Source organism: Xiphias gladius, chromosome 6 (assembly GCF_016859285.1).
Source record: "Xiphias gladius isolate SHS-SW01 ecotype Sanya breed wild chromosome 6, ASM1685928v1, whole genome shotgun sequence".
In the NCBI taxonomy this organism is placed as follows: domain Eukaryota; kingdom Metazoa; phylum Chordata; class Actinopteri; order Istiophoriformes; family Xiphiidae; genus Xiphias; species Xiphias gladius.
Window position 1 is genome coordinate 28851463 of NC_053405.1, and position 21960 is coordinate 28873422.

The 21960-nt window shown below is 41.1% G+C and overlaps 2 protein-coding genes across 3 annotated transcripts in view; both read right to left on the minus strand.

Moving 5' to 3' along the window:
* The window catches only part of trappc8 (trafficking protein particle complex subunit 8), a 53031-nt gene extending 41666 nt beyond the window's left edge, over positions 1-11365 (minus strand). The window contains exons 1-2 of one of the 2 annotated variants that reach the window (XM_040127928.1): positions 10855-11365; positions 4494-4703 (exon numbers count right to left, since the gene is read on the minus strand). In XM_040127928.1, coding sequence (XP_039983862.1) covers positions 4494-4703; positions 10855-11011 — 367 coding nt within the window. In that variant the 5' untranslated portion in view covers positions 11012-11365. The remainder of the gene's footprint in view (positions 1-4493; positions 4704-10854) is intronic. The other variant, XM_040127927.1, reaches the window with a different exon arrangement.
* A 4918-nt stretch (positions 11366-16283) lies between these two features.
* On the minus strand, positions 16284-20890 carry commd2 (COMM domain containing 2). The gene is made up of 6 exons (XM_040127698.1): positions 20638-20890; positions 19457-19534; positions 18581-18663; positions 17442-17516; positions 17224-17322; positions 16284-16775 (listed from the first exon to the last, which is right to left on the minus strand). Exons 1-6 carry the CDS (start codon positions 20702-20704, stop codon positions 16566-16568), a joined length of 612 nt encoding a protein of 203 aa, XP_039983632.1. The 5' UTR covers positions 20705-20890; the 3' UTR covers positions 16284-16565.
* Between the last annotated feature and the right edge of the window lie 1070 nt (positions 20891-21960).

Sequence of the window (21960 nt, forward strand, 5' to 3'; positions counted from 1 at the left end):
GATTCTGTCAGACGACATTGTGGTTATAAAATCAGGATTTTAGCAGTTCAGAGCAGGAGCTTGGAAAAGTCTCGGAAGTGGCTGCTGGTTAACATGTCGTCTTAACGGGCCAGGTTTCAGTCACTATTTCATACTTGTTCCTTTGTCTGACAACAGAAATGGAAAAACATGTAAATGAGAACAGCTTTATTGGGAATTCATCTGTATTAAATTACTGTATATGTGAGCATAGGGAGTAGGAGAGAAGCAAACAGATAAAGGGCGGTCGAGCCATAGACTGGGTTTCAACCCAGTCTTGTTAAAAAGTAATGAAAATCGACGGGAAGTATTGTCACAGTCACAAATTGTTTTGGCTTCCAACTTACAAGTTCTTACCCTAATATGAGCCTGACTGATGGAGATGGATGCATGAGAGTGGTGTGCTGCAAATGGATGCAAAGAACAACTTTCCATTGAGACCACAATGGACGATGATTGATATTCCTTCTCCTTTAAGTATTCTGGTGTAGGTTCAACTCACGACTCAACATTAAGTTGTCTTTGAACTGTCATCTTGGAGAGACCTTACATCTTGTGTTTTATTGATCTGACACACATCTTTTTAGTTATGTCACCATAGTACCAGATGTCCGCTACGGGATTAACTTGGTGAGTTAACTATTATTATTACTGACTGAAAGGATGGACAAACAATAACAATATCGTTTTTGTGTTTTCGTGAACTGCAGCCTGGTCTTTCTGTTTTTGAGGTTTACCAGGGGTATGCATCTTATAGTGGATCCTCAGAGGTTCTGGTCATGATTCTTCTCTTGATTGTTGACAAAAAAAACACGTTTGCCTACATCCTTGAGAGTGTTCTTGACTTGCTGTGCAGTCATAAAGGGGTTTTCTTTTGTATTTTGACACTATTTATTTAAACATGAATACATTTTTTAATGGGTTTCCCCTAGTTTCACTCAGCAGATGTGGAGCACGAGGATCAGCCTCCCACTGGCTACTGTACATTCTACGTTCTGCTTGTTTCCATAGTTTTTAATCACTAACATTCATTATACACAAAAAGTACACTACGATTTCATCCCACTGTGTCCCATTGTGTTGTATCAGTACAACACAAATAAAAATGGGCAATTTTGATCGGTCGTAAGTTAAGCTACATGCTTTGTTACAGCCTGTGGGAGTCAATGACATTACTGGATAAAAGTAAAAAGTTTATATTTTGCTATCAAATAATTATCATGTTACATATTATGAATAATTAATTATGAATAACTTTGAAAAACATTAGGATTTGGGGAAATTAATGGGTCTGCACTTAACAGATAGTCAGACAGTTCTAGAGGGAACAGCACCCCTATCATTTTGTCCCATGTCAGTACAACACAGAAAGCTTTTACAAAACATGTTTGTAGGTGATCTTCTGCTGAATTAGTCCCCTAGCTTGCCACCAAGCTAGCTAATGTCATGATTTTTCAGTATAGTAGAAGATATCAAATGAGTTGTTAAGTCATAGCATTATACACATTGTGTCTAACTGACCTAATGGTAAATACATTCGCCCCTCGCATTTCAGTACGCGTTAGTACAGTTTAAGTCGGTGCACTGAAAACAAATCTGATTTTCACCAGAGGAATTACGCCAGCAGTTGTCTCAAAATTTTAAGATGAGACACAGTGCCTTCTCAGAGTTACTAATCCCCTTTACTAATGTCTGATCCTCACATTCCAAACAGCTGACTAGAAGTGTTAATGGCCACTGGAAAAACAATAGCAATTAACATGTGCATGAGAATGAGAGTAAATGCTGACACAAGATACTCCCCATGCCCCCTCCCTCTCATTGCTTGTTTTGCAGTGGTGTTTGCTCTTAAGTGAACTTGATAACTGTCACTTGTGACATGCTATTGTAACAAGCAACGTAGTGGTGTCTTTAACAGACTCTTCACATACAAAAGAAATGATGAGTAGATAAAATATGATGCACTCTTATACAGTGGCTTAAGAAAATATTTAGCCCCCCCCTCAGTTTTTGCACACTTGTGTTGTAGATTTAATTTTAAATGGATATGGTCATTTCTTCCCCATCAATCTACACTCAATCCATAATGACAAAGTAAAAACATGTTTTTAGAAATTTTGACATATTCATTAAAAATCAGCAACTAAAATCTCATTAACAAAAGTATTCAGACCCTTTGCTGTGGCACTTCATAGTGTGTTCAGGTACATCCTCTTTGCTTAATTATCCTTGAGATGTGTCTAGACCTTGATTGGAGTCCACCTGTGGCAAACTGAACTGACTGGACATAGTTTAGAATGGCACAAATCTGTGTATAAAAAGGTCCCACAATTCACATAGCGTGTCAAAAAACAAACCATAAAGTGGTGAGGAACAGAACAGCACAAGGTATAAAACCATTTCTAAGGCTTTGAGTCTTCGCGGGTGCACAGTGGTCTTAATAAATGTGGAAAGGAGGAAGTTGGCTGTCTAGCCAAACTGAGTAAGAAAGCAAGAAGGGCCTTGAACAGGGAGGTGACCATGAACCCGTCGGTGAAGCATGGTGGGGGCAGCATCGTGCTATTGGGGGGGGGGCACAGTGGCCTCAACAAGGAACTGAGGGTGAACTGGTCCGAAATTGAGGGTGGGATGAATGCAGCATAATACAGGGATGTCCTTGAAGAAAACCTGATCCACAGTGCATGCGACCTAAGACTGGGGCAACGGTTCACCTTTCAGCACAACAATGACCTGAAGCATTAAACCAAGAAAATGCTGGAGTAGCTTCTGGTCTCTGACTGTCCCTGAGCGAAACCTGATAGAACATCTGTGGAGAGACCTGAAGATGGCAGGTCACAGACCCTTTGCTGTCCAATCTGATGGTGCTTGAGAGGATGTGCCAGGAAGAATGGGATAAACTGCCCATTCCAGGGTCAAAGCTTCTAGAGACTTGCCCATTTAGACTAGCAGCTGTAATTGGTGCCAGAGGGGCTTCTATAAAGCAGTGAATTAATAGTTTGAATACTTTTGTACATGAGAGATGCCAGTTTTTGATTTTTAATAAATTTCCAAAATTTTCCCTTTTCTGAATGAATGAAAACACATACATACACGCACAGGCACATACATAAATATACACACGCACGCGCACAAACACACGCGCACACACAGCGCACACACACACACAGACACAAAACAAATAAATGAACAAATAAATGTGAAAATCAATGAAAATGCGTATGGTTATTCATCTTTATATTTCCACATTTATTTTACAGATTTATCCTTTTTTAATAGCACTCCTATGACTTCATACCACATGAATGCATCAGTACTAATAACCCAATATGATAAATAATAGTATAGCACTCATATTGGGCCAATTTCTGAATTAAGAAATATTTTAAGTACATTTAGTTGAAAATTTCAATCCATGACATGTAAGTGTTGCTACTTTCAGGATCTGGAAATTCACCTACCACTTATCAACACACACCCGTTGGTGACACTGCTTCCAGTGCTATGTTATCGAACATGGCACACAACGAGTAAGTACAACGAGTTTAAAAGAGTCGCTTCATATTTGTTTCTGTTTGAGCTATGAAGCGCATGGGTTATGGAACAACAAGGGAAGGGACATTTGTTCCCCAAATCTGCCGTTAAGACAACCTTCTCCCTAGACTTGGTGCAGATTTAACAAGGTACTTATGCTGCTTGGGAGGAGGAACTGCCTTAAGGCTAAGGTCAGGGAACAAAAGTCTGCGACTGACTACAGCCTTATTCTGCAAGATGTACACTGATAGATATCTGTGGCTCTGTTAGTAAATCCCCTTGACTAGAAGAGGGTATATGCTGCATTCCTGTGTATACGCATCACAACAGTGACTTTAACTATCAAAAATTAATTCAGCCCAGTACCTATCGTATAATTTGTTATTGTCTAGAAAGGAGAAACCTTGCTTACTAGACAATTATAATTAGCAACAACAACAATAACTGACTGCACTTATATAGCGCTTTTCTAGTCCTATCGACCACTCAAAGCACTTTGCGCTACATACCACAGGCACCCATTCACACACATTCATACAGAGCTCTTCCCTATACAGAGTACGCTTTCTACACTTTCCACACCCACACACACACACACACACACACACACACACACACACACACACACACAGATAACCCTAACAATAACGATAATAATAATACTAATAACGATAGTAAAAATTCAAGGGAAATTTAGTGTTGTGATTGCTGTTAGAGTTATGTTTCTTGATAATAAAATATGCTTATTTCCAACTGCATATCATCCCTTAGTACATATCTTGGCCAGAACCCTTTGATAACAAAATGTAGGGGATCTTTATCAAAAATGTTTGTTTGTGTTGTGTGTTTTGGTTAAAAAATTTACATTGGCTGATATATCATTATCTGATTTTCTAAACCCTCAAATATACAATCAACCTTAAAAATCCAGCTCTAGTTCTTACCACTGAAGTTGAGGTTGTATTCTCCTGCTGTGATCACAGTGGTCACAGCGCCCTCTTGGGGCTGACAGGATAACACCACTTCATTGAGCAGCTGGCGCTGGGCGGGGCTAAGCGCAGCAGATGCTGTGTTCGGGCTCGTCACCACATTGTTGACACAGATACGCAGGTTTTTCACGACTTGCACCTGGTTGTTGGGGTCCCGGATGTGTCCTAGAGAAGACAGGAACAGCACTTTGTTTCAGTCATTCAGTACAGTAAATCACTGAAATGCATCCACACTGTCTCTAAAACTGTCACAAAATTTGACTACAAGGCTGTAGTCTGGAGCCTTATGAGATATATGTACTTGTGCATTACTGTTGGCCTCCTTGTGGCTACAGGTCTTAAGTTTATTTGTAATGAAACAAACATTTTTGAGGGCATCTATTTTTCGTGTGTATATCTGCTTGCATTAAAAATAATTGATTTCAGAACATATCTCCCTTTTATTCACAAAACGATGGAGTATAAATAAGAGCACTAAAAAATAACAAAACAGTAACTAACAGTTTCAATAGGCAGCACCAGTATGCATCATCATCATCCACTGAAATGATGCTGATGATGATGATAATTTGATTATCATTATCAAACCATCTGTCACATGACTAAAATTCCTTGCAAAGATCACATCATGGCAAGCGCTCTTCATCACAGCCAAAAATAAACAAATAAATAAAGAAAATTGCTGTAATTGTGCTACAAGTTTTAGGGAAGTGGTAGTTAGTTGTGTGTGAGGTTAGATGACGTAGTGGCAAGAAAAAAAATAAATGAACCCTTTGGAATTATCTGCAATTACATGTCAATTTGTCAGGGGAGAGATTAACAAAGGTAAGTGTCTTGTCTGCCATGCAACAAAACCTGGAAAAGACCACAAAAGAGATGGGGCAAATTATAGAGCATTTGGCACTTTTGCAAGCAAGCAAATGTCACAGCAAGATGCAGCAGAGTGTTGAATTTCTCAGCTATCTGCAATGTCAACAGCAAGACATACGTGTGTCACGTTCCAGCTCCAGCATGGCTGCCGAAGCCAATCCGCTACCATTCTACCCAGCATGTGCGTATTCACACACACACATGTCCCAGAAACTCTACCCCCCCACTCCACTATCTTTACACACCAGGTTTATCTTTGTTAGACCAGGGCGCATCTGTGAAGCGTGAAATTCCCTTATATTTAGAAACTGACCTAAAATAAATTTGTAATGCTCCATTTAATTTGTTACTTACTTTGTTTTAACGTGTATACAGCAAATCTAGTTTTTCTTGTTATAACTGATGGGAGAAAGACTGATGGAGAGAAGAAAAATAGAAGAGAAGGGGTGAGACCCATTCTGGCCCGTCCTGCTCTCTGTGAACACCTATACTGTGTTTTAATGCAACTGAATTTTACAATATAGTGTTTGTGCTGCAGACAAAATCATTGTTTTAGTGTCACTAGTGTCTGATAAAACACTCCATCAGACAGTCCAGTCTTGAAACATTTCCAGTCACATCAGCGGAGCCAGAATTATAATTGTCTAGTGAAAGGAGCGCACCAATCCCCAGTACCGATTCCAGAGGAAGGCCAGCCTCCCACACCGATTATCAAACTGTTTCTAAGTTTTTTGAAACAGGAACAAGTGCTGGCTGCCACAAGGGAGAAATACAGAAATAAGGAGAAAGTAAACTGGAAAGGTTGTAAGCTGTCATTTTTCTACAACATGACTACCACAAGACAGCAGATAGGGGGAAAAAAATTCACAGATGTCTGAAGGTGACTGCAGGATCTAGGTGTGCATATCCAGCTGAGCTGCGCTTTACGTGAAGGAGAAATAGAATTACGTTTGCAGATCATTAAAGGGCTATGAACTTTTTTGAAGCACAGGAGATTGAAGAGGTATGCATACAATACAGAAAAAATCATGAGGTACGGAATGAATATTTTAAAGTGATAATAGAAATGACATGCTTGAATGTGGTACTTCAGGTAGTACAGTATTTTAAGATCATTTTAACTTACTAAACTGTACCACATATTTTATAAGTCCAGACAGAGATATAATGTGAAATATTATAGTAATATTATACAGGGCTTAAAATGATAAACTGTGAACTAGTGTTCTGATTGTTAATGATTCAGTAGGCAGAGTTTTGGTCATTTCCATACTGTCTTTATGAACAGTGTTACTGATTTGTTAATTCACCGACTGGGGAAAGAATCCATGATTCACAGTGACTTGTTCCCCTGTCATTAGGTTCATTTGAGATGAAGCAAACCTGCACAGAATCGATCACCGGCCATTGACGCACAATGGACGCCAGTTAGATTTCTGCCCAACTTGATCCTGGCTCACCCCAATCTAAGAGCTGATTGGTTCAGATGTTGAAACAACATGAAGTTTTATTAAAAAAAAAAAAAAAAAAACTGTTTAAATGAAGAGTTTAGATTTTATTAATCTATGAAGGTTTATTCTTATAAATAGATTACCTTTTGCGTGGTCGATGGTGATTTATCAGGCAGACAGACTGAATACATTCAGCTCTTATTACAGACAGTTCTCATAGACTGCATTCAATCTATGATAGAAATCTTTTGTGAAAAAGTGGGATGTGAGGATTCATAAAATACCATCTGATTTCAATGCCTAATAATCTAAATATCTAAAGGTCAATATATAAAACTACTGTCCTGTTTTGTTGCTTTCCTCTCCACATGTATTCTGAATATTGATTCATGTTTTGAATTTCTTTAGTTTGAGGGGGACTGGTCCAGCAATCAAGTCTGGTTGGATGATTAATAGTCAGCAGACTGATATGATGGCTGCCGTACAGGAGAATTCTAGACCTTCTACATTATCAAGTAAAAATAATTGAGTAATTTGGAGGGTAAAACAAACATTTCATGATGATCAAAGATAGCCTACGTAGCAATTTAATAGGTTACACTGTTATACCAAAGAACACAATTAAAACAACATTTATTGGAGACTAAGCAGATTGGTCCGATAACTTTTTCTAAAATCAGGATCGGTTCTAACGGGATTAGTGCCGGTGTGTTCCAGTGTTTTTTTCCTTCAGTATATTATTCCGAGTTTTCAAATATTGGGTGTTGTGCAAGGCACACTAGTATGATATGCTGCTATCATGTGAAAGTAAAACAATAGGCTTCATTATCCTCCCAAATTATTAAGCTGTCGTTCTGAAATCAAGAAGTGATTTTACGTAACTTATTGTGGTAATAATGTGTTGATGCTACATGTATATTATTACAGTAAATAAGCAAAAATCTACCAAGTCATAAGTATTTGTATCTTGACAGTAGCAGAAATAAGACTTGACCTGGAGACGATAAAATTATTTAAATCAAAATGCAAAGAGTCCCAAAGCTCCTACTCCTGAAGTAAGGGAAGTGTTGAGGGAAGCAAGTATGTATGAGAGCTGGTATCAGCAGCAGCCGAGTCTAGTCGAGTATATGGTTTTGTACAGCTCTGTAGTAACGAAAGGGTCTCAGCAGCGAGCACAACTTAAATTACTCCTCTCACCACCTGCACTCCCAAAAGCGCAACTCTGTCACACAGAACTGAGTGGGTTTTTTAGGTTTTTTTTTTCTCTATTTAGGGTGGTAATAGTTTCATTTTTATGGCTGGCAGTTAGTTTGGTAACATATAAAAGTGAGATAGGCGGGAGAAAGTGAAAGCTTTTTTTCAATGTCGGACTTCAGAGAGTGAGTATGTGGCTATTTCCTGGAGGCAGCATGTACCAGTGTAAACTTGATTCATATCGAAGTCGTGCAAGGTCATTCCGTGTCAAATCTGGTAAGGTCGTTACAGCACGGTCTCAGATTTTGTTCAGAACCTGTGTATATCATGAATGGGTCCCAAAACCAAGGCCTGTAAAATATTTCTTTTCAAATCCTATGTTTTCATATTTTTCAGCGCTTGATATTATTTATGGGGAGAGGGTTATATTTATAGCCTCAAAAAACGCCTTAAATGGGATGCCTTGTTCGGGCCTTAATATTTTTAAAAGTATTATTCTCAGCCTCACCAAACTTTGTAGGATGGAAGACAAACATGTTTTGTGTATGTTGAAACCACAGCCTGTACCACATGTCATATTATTTTCTATAAGAGGCCCTAAATTTGGAAAAAAAAGTGCAAAATTCCTAAACGAGTGATATTGAGGGTATCATAAACCCACAGACTGTTTTTGCGCCAATATGATATCAATCATTATTTTTTTTGCAAATACATTTTTCTACATTAATTTTGTGCCAATATTTGAGGTCTCTGCCCCTACTGGACATGAATATATAAAGAATAAAACAAGGCGTGGTTGGCCATTTTCATAGGACCAAAATGGTTTATGGCCTAGTGAGAAGGAACATGAAAATGTATGTGGAAATAGCTCAATGTATGGTCATTTAGTGTACTAAGTGCCAATGCCCTTCAATGTTCCCTTAATAGATAAATACGCATAGTTGAAGGCATTGCTTTACCTCTAGGAATAAACGTCAGTAATGAAGAAGCAGGGTCTTCCCTTATTATCTCTACTTATGTTTTGTCCCAGCCTCTGAAACTTTGACTGGAGTAAAGATATCCATGTTTTCTGTAGGCTCATTTTACTATAGATCATTAATGCAAATATATTCTTTATTATCATGGCCTCATTATTGAAAAAGGCATTAAAGCTGATAAATGCTATATTCAATGGAGTTGTTAAATTTTATATTACATATTTAAAAAAGAATAAGCTACTCAGTAAAAAATTCAAATAACTATTGAAAATTATGTGCAATGTAGCAAATTATGTTCTAGAAATTATAATTTGATGAAAAATATGATACTTTAACCATATAACTTGAACAACAGGACTGAATTGGGCACATTCTCTGTGTTTTTTCTTGATAACGTGAGGGCATCTACTGATGATTTCACTGTGTGGAAATGTTTCAATATGTGTATCAGTACAATTTCCATATATAGCTTTCTAACATGCACGCTTTAAAATTACATTTATAAAACACATCCACCCTTTTATGTGGATAGACATTTATATATTGAGAGGACCATTTAACTTACTCCTCCTTATACGAGGGGTTTTATCAAAATAATTCACTTATTTTCAATATCTAGGACCTTAGGAGACACACTTGCTATCTCAAATGCCCTCTGTTCCAATTAACATACTGAAAACATGTGTAATCCTTTATCTCTTACAAAAGCTATGACACGGGAATTCAATAATCATGGCGATGCCAAGGCAAGGAAAATTGAAAACGTCTTTCTGCCATAGGTAAAATATCTCAAATCTCTATTTTTGTCGGAAAGAAAAAAAGAAAGTGCAAGAAAATGGCCTTTTAATACCTTCAATATCAATTGCACTTTTTTTTCCAAATCTAAGGCCTTATAGAAAAATTTATAGGAATGCAGTACAACCTTTTAATGGTTCAGTCATGTTCAGAACATGTTTGTCTCCCATCCCACAAAGTTTGGTGAGGCTAGGAATAATACTTATACTTATCGTATTAAAAGGGCCAAACATGGCTTCCCGGGCGCTTTTGAGAGATTAAAAAATATCAAGAGCCGAAATTAAATAAAAAGACTGGAACTGAACAGAAAATGTTTACAGGCATTAGCTTTGGGTTCAAAACATTATATAGACAAACTCTCAACAAAATCTGAGACAGTGCTGCAACCACTTTGCTGGATTCGGTGTGACTTGACAGAGAATGACCCAGTAGAAACGACCGGCTCCTTCTTTGTGGGTCAGCATTGGTACAGACTGTGAGGGCTGCTGGAAAATGTCCCTCTCCGCTGCACCTTCTTGTCACCTTCCCCTGCTCCCGCCTCCTGCTCTCGTCCACTCCCCAGTCGAGGCGCAGTTCATCTCGAACGGCTCATATTGTGTTGACAATGTTTCTGTGACTCGGCTTGGCCATCGAGTTAACCTTACTTTTCATGTTGGACTGCAACGAAAGCCCATTAGCCAATTAGCTTACTTACGACTTCAGCTGTTTCTTGTTTCTGATCATCCCGCACCGACAGAACTGTTAACTGGCTGCCCTGACGTTCTCCTAGAGACCAGCTTTAAAAGGCTGAATGCTCAGTCGTCACTCGGTCCCCTCAGATGTCAAGTCTGGACTTCGTATCCCCCTCCTGTCAACCCACAGCTGCTTAGTCACAGTCCAGGCTGCTAGCCGCCTGTTAGCGCGGAGCTCATGTCAACTGTAAAGCGTCTCAGGCTAAAGATGTTAGCTACCCCTTTCTCAAGCTCAACTTGTTACGGCTATAAGACTGCCAGTCGAGGGGAGCGGCTGGCTCTGGACGTCTGCCCTTACCTTCGGACGTGAGTCTGCAGAAAGGCCTCAGCAGCTCGGCGAAATTCAGGTTGTTCTTGCGAGTCACTCTCTCCGCTTCTTCACTACATAAGACGGCCACCATCGGGACAAACGAGTCCTGAACGAACTCCTGAACGGACTGCACACATTGGGCCATGTCGGACCAGCGTCAAAACCAGCTAGCACACTGAACTGAGTCAACCGTCCTAAAATTTAAGGAAACCGGACTATTTCATCGCTTAAGACAGGTCCTCCTCAATTTGCAGACAACAGCCATGTTGAATTAGCCAACCCACTTCCTGTGTAGAGCTGAGACGGTCAGGTGATGCCTGACACCGAGGCTGGACGAACACTTCCTTTTCCGTTCCTGCCGTTTGAACCCTGACGTCGAGGTCGTCCGGGGCCCGTTCCACGGCAAAGCAGTAAGCCCGAAGAGGCCGCGGCTCGCGGGGGGACTTCAGAGCCGCTCACGGGCGTCGCTGGGCACGACGAGGAGCAGGTTTAACCCGTGTGGAGCCCCGTCCTGAACTCCGAGGTGGGAACCTCCGAGTTTTCGGCTCCAGAACAGCTGAGCGGACTCGGTTCGTTAGGCCGAGAATGTTCCCGCGCGGGTCCCCCCCCCCCCCCCCCCCCCATCCCGAGAGTAGGATTCACCATGGCAACGGGAGCATTGTAATCCAGTGGAGCTAGAAATGATGAGTGTGTGACGCTAATGCAGACATATCCTAAAAAACGCAGCAGCAGCAGCTGAAAGAGCCCGAGTTGGAGTGGCTGACCCTTTTTTTTTCTCCCCCTGGACTCAGGAGATTTCACTGTGTGTAACAATTGAATGTGAGGACAGAGATCCCCCTCCCTGTCCGTGCGTGGATGACTGACTGATCATAAAGGCGATGGCTCGGGTAACGAACGAATGGCCTGTCCAACCGGGTTTTTTTTTTTTTTTTTTTTTGATCATTTGTCCCCAGGTACACTGAGCAGATTAGGTTGACGGAGTAAGTGACCGCAGTAACTGAGCTGGAGTTAAAGTGACCCCTGTTTCCCTCAGCTCAGGGTTGACAAAACCCCAGGTTTCATTTCACCCGCTTTCTGGAATACAAACACAGGCAAATACATATAAATGTACATGTAGCGTGATAGAAGACGTCAATTGCTCTCCACGTTGGAATCCATTGACTCCCTTTAGCCTTCATATGCCCTTTTCGGATTTGGTTATGGTCATTTATAAGAACTCCTAATTCCTAAAAGAGCTATGGGAAAAAGTTGAGCGTTGCCAAAAGCAAAATGTATGGAATCTTTGTTTGATCCAAAGGGCATTCCAAATGGATGCGCTCTGGAAAAAAATGTTAAACGATGCAAAACGGACTCGCTCAAATTCTCTTCCAAAGTAGGCCTGTGGGCAATAGAGCAAAGCATATACAACCATACAGTTATGCCTTTGGGAACACACACTAGTGTCACGCAGAGAGAAAAGGAGAAGTTGAGGGGAGAGTAGACGACTTGGAAATTGGTCCAACCTTTGTGTTGTTGATATTATGGAAGAACATAATGCCATTAAATTCATGTCAGGTATACCTTGGGTAATTTCCTTTTTTACCCTCCTCTCACGGTCTGGTCTACACCTGGCTGTATCCTGCAGCAGTCCAGAGGTCAGAGGAAGGACTCCAGGGACTGTCTGTATTGTGTTCTCCTGTCTCCTTTCTATTAGATACAAGTTTTATTTGTGTAAAAAGTTTAGATATTTTGGCGGACTGCGACATACATTTACCAAATTTAAAGAGAGTCTGTTTTAAACAAACAATAGATGATTAAGCAGAAGAGAGCTCATATGGAGGTTTTAGCTGTAACTGTTGTTCGGGTGAGAAAACCATGATTTTGGGAGGGGACAGTGTTTGGTTAAGAAGGGTTTATGCTGGATTATTTTGGCCATTTTGGTGCCAAAGTTTAATTCAACTTTGATTTTAAACTTCAGTCAACCCCTGGTTTGTGTCATGTCATAAATAAAACATACCTTAGGGTGTCAGTGTGCATGTTTGCATGCACACTACTCTTCCCCCTTATGGGCAAAGCAAAAGAGAACTTTTGGCAGCATGTTGTAGTGTCAGCAGTGAGTTCAGACTCTCAGAAGTGGTGATAAACACAATGCAGCAAGTGCTCTCTGCTAGCTCTGTCTGTTGCCGCACTCTGTATTCATGACATTGTGGGTTTGGCTGTCACGCACGTGATGGAAGATTTCTTTGTATAATTAGTTCTGAAAATTGATCATGTATAAGATGTAACATACTATTGCTATCACAATTACTATTATACTATATTTTATAGAGAGAAAATAAGATAGTTTTTTTCCTTAGAAACTTAAGCTTGGCTTCACCTCAGACAGACTGAAATAAATACAGTGTTTAATACAAAGTTCCTCCCTGAATGTCCCTCTTTACTGCTGTCATATCTTTTTTAGTCGAAAGAACTGCAAAGGATTCCAGTCAGCATATGTGTTTTTAAATGTACTGCAATCAAAATAAAACTAATAAACAAAAGCCATTGTAATACTTTTAATGTGTGCTGCTCTGTGGCCACAAACATCTCAGTTTTGTCTTTTAGATGTCAGTTTTTTCACTTTGAATTAATGTGATGAGAGCTTGAATGTCTCCAGTCTGTTTTTCAAAGTCAGTTCTTGATCCAGACTTGAATTAGTCTTATTTCATCAACTCTGAGCTTGCTTTACGAAACTGTTTAATCCTGAACAAGTTTGTTAGGCTCATTCAAGACAGACTTTTCACACTAAACCCCGCTTTTCTGAACCACCTTTGTGAAACACCAATCCTGTTCATCAAATGTGGCTTGACTACTTCAGACTAACATGCTGTTATCAGGCCAAAATAATTCTGTTAATTCTCATCTGCTAATTTGGTTCTTTGACACAGTTTAAGGATCGATTTATTAGGGTGTTTTCACACCTAACTTGTTTGGTTACGTTGAAACAAACTTGTGTATTTGCCCACTTAGTTCAGTTTATTTGGGCTGATGAGAAAGTTGTCAATCAAATCCTGGTGCAGGTCAAACAATTCCGATATGTGGTTTTAGGATGAATTCAAAATCTAAAATACTAATAAATTCATCTGTTTGTGAACTTTTCAGGAAACCATCTTATAACTGATCTTTATAAGCAATGTTTACGTAACGATGGTAATATGTATGTGCATCAGCACATGGATGTGGAAATTTTTAGCCTGATCGATCAGACGGTCAAAAGCTTGTATCCTCTGAGTACTTTGTCAGTTCAATAAGGAGACACCCCAGTAGCGTGTCTCCTGCTGCCATATGGAGTCTGCCTACAGACCATAAGGATACACTCTATTTGGTGTCTGCAGACTCCTCTTGACAGCCAACACTGGGTTTAATTAAGAGTAATGCATGCATTGACTTGAGTGGGACACACTGTTAAAGTAGTTTGGGTTTTTTAAATTAAACACAAAAATGCCCTCCTCATCTCTACTGCCCTTCCAGCTAGTTGTATTGCACACAAGAACACTAAGTTAGTGGAGGTCATGTAACATCACTAAACAACTGGACCAGAAATGGTCTTAGCCTTGACAAGTACAGGAATATTATAGTATTATTGTACAGGGCTTGAAAGCTAAAGTATGTGTAACAAAAAGTACGTGAGTGCCCAGATTTTCTTTTAATGTTTCATGGTGATTATCTGGAAAACCTCTTTATAGAATGCACGGACGCACAGTCTATAATATTATACTGATACATCATTATTATGTTATACTGCTAAATAAACACAAAGACCAAGATCACCGAAAAGATCACCAAGCACTTTATTAGGAACACCTGTACACCTGGTTATTCGTGCAGTTATCCAATCAGCCAATCATGTGGCAGCAGTGCAGTGAATAAAATCATACAGACACAGGTCAGGAGCTTCAGTTAATGTTCACATCAGAGATCAGAATGGGGAAAAAATTTGATCTAATTTTCAGAGGTCAGAGGAGACTGGTCAGACTGGTTGGAGCTGACAGAACAGCTACGGTAACTCAGATCACCACTCTTTTACACCTGTGGTGAGCAGAGAGGCATCTCAGAATGAACAGGTCCAACCTTGATTAGGATGGGATACAACAGCAGAAGACCACGTCGGGTTCCTCTCCTGTCAGCCAAGAACAGAAATCTCAGGCTGCAGTGGGCGCAGGCTCAACAAAACTGGACAGTTGAAGACTAGAAAAATGTAGCCTGGTCTGAAGAATCTGGATTTCTGCTGAAGCAGCAGATGTTGGGGTCAGAATTTGGCATCAACAGCATGAATCCATGAACCCAACCTTCCTCTTGTCAACAGTCCAGGCTGGTGGTGGTGGTGTAATGGTGTGGGGGATGTTCTCTTGGCATACTGTGGGCCCCTTAGTACCATTCAATCAATGGTTTGAATGCCACAGCCTGAGTGAGTGTGAACTTCAGTGTCCCTCCCTAGTCACCAGATCTGAATCCAGTAGAACACTTTTTGGATGTGGTAGAACAGGAGATTGGCAGCATTAATGCGCAGCTGACAAATCTGCAGAAATGATGCGATCCAATTATGTCAACATGGACCAGAATCTCAAAGGGATGTTTCCAACATATTGTGGACCCAGGCCATGAAGAACCAAGGCTGTTTTGAGGGCAAAGGGAGGAAGTACCCAGTATTACTGTGGTGTTCCTAATAAAGTGCTTGCGGATTGCACAGTACTGATGACATTAGAAATAACAAGAATGCAGGTACATTAAGCTCAACAAAAAGTACTAAATCCTATTGTTACTTTGGAATGATTAATCAGGGATTTATCAAATATCAGGTCATTTCAGGTTTGTTTCTTATTTGTTCCTTGATAACTACTCAGTATTTTGTGAACTTTATTGCAAAGTGTTACCTCTTTATTTTTACATTTTTTATAATTAAATTTCTTAAAAACAACAAAAAAAAAATTATGTATCCTGCTAACAAATATTGTGTGTATCTTGTCACAGAGCTTCACTGTTGTCCATTATATGCACAGCACAGTTTACTGTGCACATGGGGTTTCTTCATACGCACGGTCAGGAGTGCTTCTGAATTTCCACACACTCTCACACACAAGATCATACAGATGACTGTGCAAATGTTTCTCTACACTTTTGGTTCCTTTATAAAAACAGGGCTGAGGTTCAGCTACCATTACTGAACACACTGTTGCAGCATACAGACATGGATTGAACAAACGTCACATGGTTTCCACTGAAAACACTGATGACTGCTCATCTGCGGCTGTGCTTTAACACTCAGCAGCATCATTACCACCATGTATGTAATGTTCTGGTTCAGTCGAATGCTGACACAGATGTACTGTACTCTGTTAGGTTAGGGCCTCTATGCCGTTGCATTGTTGGTTCTGACAAACCACAAGAATGGCGTTTTATCTCTGTCTCACACTTTAATACAATATCAGCAGCACTGTAGAAACCTTACATACAATACAGTCATTGAGATTTGGCACATATCGTGATCTAGGGTAAAAAAAAAGCGACGACCAGATGGGCAGAGACCCGGTTTAACAGCCAGGACCAAATCAGAAGAAACACTCGACACTGCACTGAAGAATACAAAGACACTGCTTAATGTTTTCCAGGTATAAAGGCAGTAACATAGTGTTCGCAGTTGGCAGGAGGCACACGTGTTAAACAGAAGGTGACTTGGGCGATTATTTGATGTTGCGTAATATGCGCCGAGAATGACTGGTTTTCATGGCGGCCAGAGCAGCCTCCAGTGTGGAGATGAGGTGCAGGAGAGTGCTGGGGTCTGTCTGGAGAACCCTCCCGCTGTTGTCGCTGCGGCTGTCACAGCCTCTTGTTAGGAGCAGACGCATCGTCAGCATGGGAATGACCTGCTGACGAACTGAACGACTCGCCAACTGGCAGGAAGGAGTGAGGGCAACCGCAATAAGAAGCGACAGAGAAACAAAGGGGAGAAAACGAGTTAAACTCTGAATACTGATAACCTGAACCTTTACAGCTCCAAGGGCCAAAAACACAAACTGTATGAGCACAGGTTCTAAACATAAACCAGTCGTTTTTCAGTTGTTCGTGTACCCCGTTTCCCTCCTTTCCACATTTCATATCTGCAGGCTCACAAGGTCTGATGGAGAGGGACAGACTGATGGTCTGATCTTGGTAATTGATTAACTTTAAAACTAATAAATTAACAAACACAATTACACATGAAAAATACAACACATAGCAGAATATAAAAAACATATTCACATATATACAACATTATCCAATTGAATCCACAGCAGAAGAATAACAATTTCTACATGATATAGCATACACACACACACACACACACACACACACACACACCTGCACATCCAGTCTCCATTCCAGGTTGTGGTAAGCAGGTAAATTGGAGGGCAGCTGTCGCAGGATGCTGCGGATCTGACTGTGGTGCTGCAGGTAGAGCTGCAACACAAACACAAAAACACACTCAACCGCCATGCAGTGAACATACTGACTGATTAAAGGTCAAATTAAACTGCTCAAATCAACTCCTCACGTGAAGAAAACAAATTAAAAGTCACCTGTAAGAGGATCTGGTTAAGCTCATCACCAAACCCCAAAGCTAACACTGAGTCCAGGAAATCCACTTCGGAGATCTACACACACACACACACACACACACACACACACACACACACACACACACACACACACACACACACACACACACACACACACACACACACACACACACACACACACACACACACACAGAACAGGGACACTGGGATCAGTCGATGTTTGGCACAGTTGTAAAATACCTGGCTCACTGGTTTCTGGTGTTTTAGTGTTCCATGATGACACAGGGTGCACAGAAAGTCACCACACAGTACAAAATGTTACAGACATTGACCTGTCATCAGTGGAAAAACACAGGTATAATTATTGCATTCTGGGACTAACGGAACAAAGGCAAAATGAAAGGATGGGCGACTGTGGCTCAGGAGGTAGAGCGGGTCGTCGACTAACCGGAAGGTCGAAGGTTCAATTCCTAGCTCTTCCAGTCCACGTGTCAGTGTCCTCGGGCAAGATAAATAATAAACCCCAGGAACGTACTTAATTCTTTTCAGAAAGTTAGATGAAAGAAACGCTACATGAGAGATCGCACTGAGTTACTGAAGCTAGTGGAAGAGAGGCTAGCCCGGATGTGACGTCACGACTTTGGCTCTCTATGGGTTGAGCGGGAATTCATGGATAGGACCAGCGGGGTAAACACTAATGTGGAGCGGGCCATGCACTAACCGGAGGGTCGGTGGTTCCATCCCTGGCTCCTCCAGTTCACGTGTTAAATCGTTCTTGGTCAAGTTACCGAACCACTAACTGGAATTGCGATGTATGAGTGTATATGAGAATGTGATGTATTGCATTCACACGGTGAAAAAAAATGAAAAATTAAAAAACTGAAGGATAAAAGTCATATTAACCTTTACATACATACATCTGTACACAGAGTCTCGGCTCAAGGTTATGGTAATTCACCTATTCACCTTTACCAGTGTTTTCTATCTTCCACTTCTTCCTATTTGTTTTACATGACAATGGGTTTTCTGAATAAACTCTGTAAGTGTGGAAAATGAAACCAAGTAGTCCGGACAATGTCAGGCAGCCTTTAAGAATCTCTTCCATTTCGAAACACAAAGAGAAGTAGTGCATGAGTCACCATGTGTTTGGAGCTCTCCGTCATCAGGAACATCAGGCCTTCCACTCCATGCTGCACCATATCCACAGGAACGCACAGCTTCCCTGCAAGCAGTGGTACATTATGGAGTAACTCTGGGGTCCCGGGAGGTAGCACATAAGTAAGTTGCATAATGTATGTGTCAAAGCTGTATGATATGGAAAAATACCCAAATGATTTCTTCAGTTCTCTTTAGCACTAATAATAATTACCTTTAACCACCCTTATTATTATGTGCACTTCTACCCTTGACACACACTCCCAGAGCACCTGTACACCCGCGTATTCATGCAGTTGTCCAATCAGTCAATCTAACCAGTCTACCCGGCTTAAACTAATGCAGTGTACGACAGGCTTCGTGAATGTTCTGACGTTCAGTTTGTGTTGAAAGTGTTTTAGAGAGCCGTTGATTCAACTGATTGGTGTCATTTTGGAGGGCTGTAGCATGGGGGGCTGTCCAGTTGTATTGTTTTACACTGAGATGTGTTTCTCATATTTTGTCTGACTTATATCAACTAAAGGTGGACTAAATATTTCAACCATTATTACTAAAAGGGCGGTTGTGTCAGCCTGCATGAACTTTAGTAAGGTGTACCTAATCATATGACAACTAAATACATATCTCTGAAGCAACATAAACTATGAGAGTACTGCAGTACTACAAACCATACTAAATACTGTACATACAGTACGTGTAAATCCAGATGTAACTCTTTCAGAAGTTTCTGTGATGCTGTTTTTAAACCATACTGCCTGTGACTAGTCCACTACTGCCCGCAGTGCTGACTAGTGCCTTTAGCGGAGTGGACCAGTCGGCTGCTGGGTAAGGAATATGGAATGACAGGTGTCGAGTCTTACTGGCTGCTCCCTCATAGATCTTGGGGCTGCTTCCTCTCCGTAGGAACTCCAGAGCTATTCGACCAAACTCTCCAACCACTGAGGACAAAAAGAAAAGTTTTTAAAAAAAAATGTAGTAAACATAACAAATAAAAAAAAACATCAATATGTTCAATTCATATTTGGGGTTATGGTTGTATATTGCCTAATTGAATGTCATTCTCTGAAGAAACTACTATTTATGCAGATCAATTATTCAGCTGTTATATACAGGAAACACGTCTGTCAGAGGCAACGCTCCAGAAACTGAGAACCACATCAACCACTAATGTCTTTTCCACTTATTCTTTTAAAAACGGAGGCCAAAGTGTAAGCCAGATGCGGAGGGCTGCTCTTGTTCTTAGAACAGCACTGCAATCCGACGAATCGTTTTATTTCATGTGCGCAACAGGAGTGAAATCTCGCCCACAAGCCACGAAATAATGGGCCAATTTTGAGTTACAGACGAGAGGCTCTTTTCACACCAGATGCATTTATTTTCGTCAGGCTTTTCGCGGACAGCAGTGTTAAGAGACTCCATGTCTAAAAGGGCCGCCTGACTGGACCTGTTATCCCTTTGTGTCATTAATGGTGGAATGTAACGAAGTGCATTTACTCACAGTGCTGTACTTTTGTAGTACTTGTACTTTGAGTAACTGATGCAACGTTATATCTCACAGATTATGTCAAAGATTTTAATAGCAAAACTAAAATATGATACACTGATAGATTTAATGTTCCAACTGTATAAAAAAGTAGTATCTTCCTTCTGTCCTCCTGCTTTTGATCCTCTGTAATACATTTGATTATTGTGCTTCTGTCATTTTTTCTGGAACTTTTCTGAAGTACTTCTACTTTGAATGGAATAGTTTGTTTTGTTTTTTCTTTTCTTAGTGTTCTTCAACTACTGTACATTATATATGATACCACTGTAACCGAGGCAAATCTCGTGTGGTACTTTTGAACTGTGGGTTGCCCTGACATTAACCAGGCCTACCCGCGCACTGTGCACAGGACGAACACGAGCTCGGTGCCGGTTTAACATGTAGCGTTGGCGACGCGGGTTCTTCCGCGTTGGCTCGCCCGGTGTAGCGGTCCACACTGGGCGGACAGTCACCCAGTTAATCCTCTGCTCTCCCAGCGAGAGAACAGCGGGGATTTACCTGCGGGCTCGACCGTCGGCAGGAAGGCGAGGTGCTCCTTGTGGTCTTCGGACAAAACTAGCAGCATCCTCGAAAAAAGCGTCCTGTTCAACACCGCAGCGACAGTTTAACAACAGATGCGCACAAACACAGACATATGTAGTAACGGTTTGGACCCTAATGTCCCCTTCTTCGTCGGGTTCTTCCCCTCCTACTTCACTGGCCACTCATTCTTCTTCTTCTCGCGAATCTCCGGCACACTTGATGCCCTTGCGGCACACTGCTGCCTCCCTCAGGTCGGAAATAGATTGCAGTTTGGGACCTGCCTGTCCTACACGACTTCTCTCGCAGTCTGGCTGGTTGTCTGTGGGAAAAATCGGGTTCTTCAATGTAACTGTCTTTCGCAAAGGCCTGATACTGCAGCATACACGCACACACGTACGTACATTAAGCTCTCCCATTCCATGAGTAGGTTTGGACCAATTTGTTCGTTTCCGCAAAATCCACAAAGCCCATTCTCATGTTTGTCTTTGCTAAGTCCCATGCCAGTCCACATTGACCCAGTGTTAGTCCATTCATAAAAGGTGTATGCCTTCTCTCCCTCCCTCAAACACAATGGGTTTTTTTCTTACACTATTTTGTATAGTAAACTAAAGACATCCCTTCTTTTGGTTTTCATGCTCTTTCTGCCACATAGCTGTTACCTTTTTTCTTGATAATGGACTTCAGCTCAGATGTCCCAACACATTCTCGCGCACACTTTCACATCTACGGCCGTCCTCGGTGCAGCTTTAGCTGCCTCGGCTACTGCCTCACTCCACCCCAACGAGGGCTGGCACCCAAAGGAACCCCACTGAGTCTTATACAACAGAAGCAACTGCACCAGCACAAGGTCCCAAACGTGTTCTCCCCGAGAGTCATCTGAACTACAGCAGAATCAATCAAGAACATATGGCTGAGATGCTGAAGTCTGCTTCTGAAATGGGTAGAATCCATGGTGATATGACTAACCAGTATATTAGTGGGGCCCCCCTACCTCTCCCAATGCCAGCCTCTCCACCTCTTTACTCATCTTGAAAATAAAAACACTCTTTCATCCCTTTTGTTCCTCCCCATCCCTGTGCATTTTCCAGAACTAGTTTTGCCGGGGGCTCCCCTTGATGTCCCCTTTTCTCAATTATGCATTGTCAGTTATGTACTGCAATGCCAGTCACTCATTCAATTCCCACAAGTAATGGTGGAATTGGGGTTGTACAGAGGGCCCCACAACATATTATCAGTGCCTTTACTTGTACTATGTCCATTCCTTTCAGAGCTGATTTGGCTACAGTTCCATGACATAAA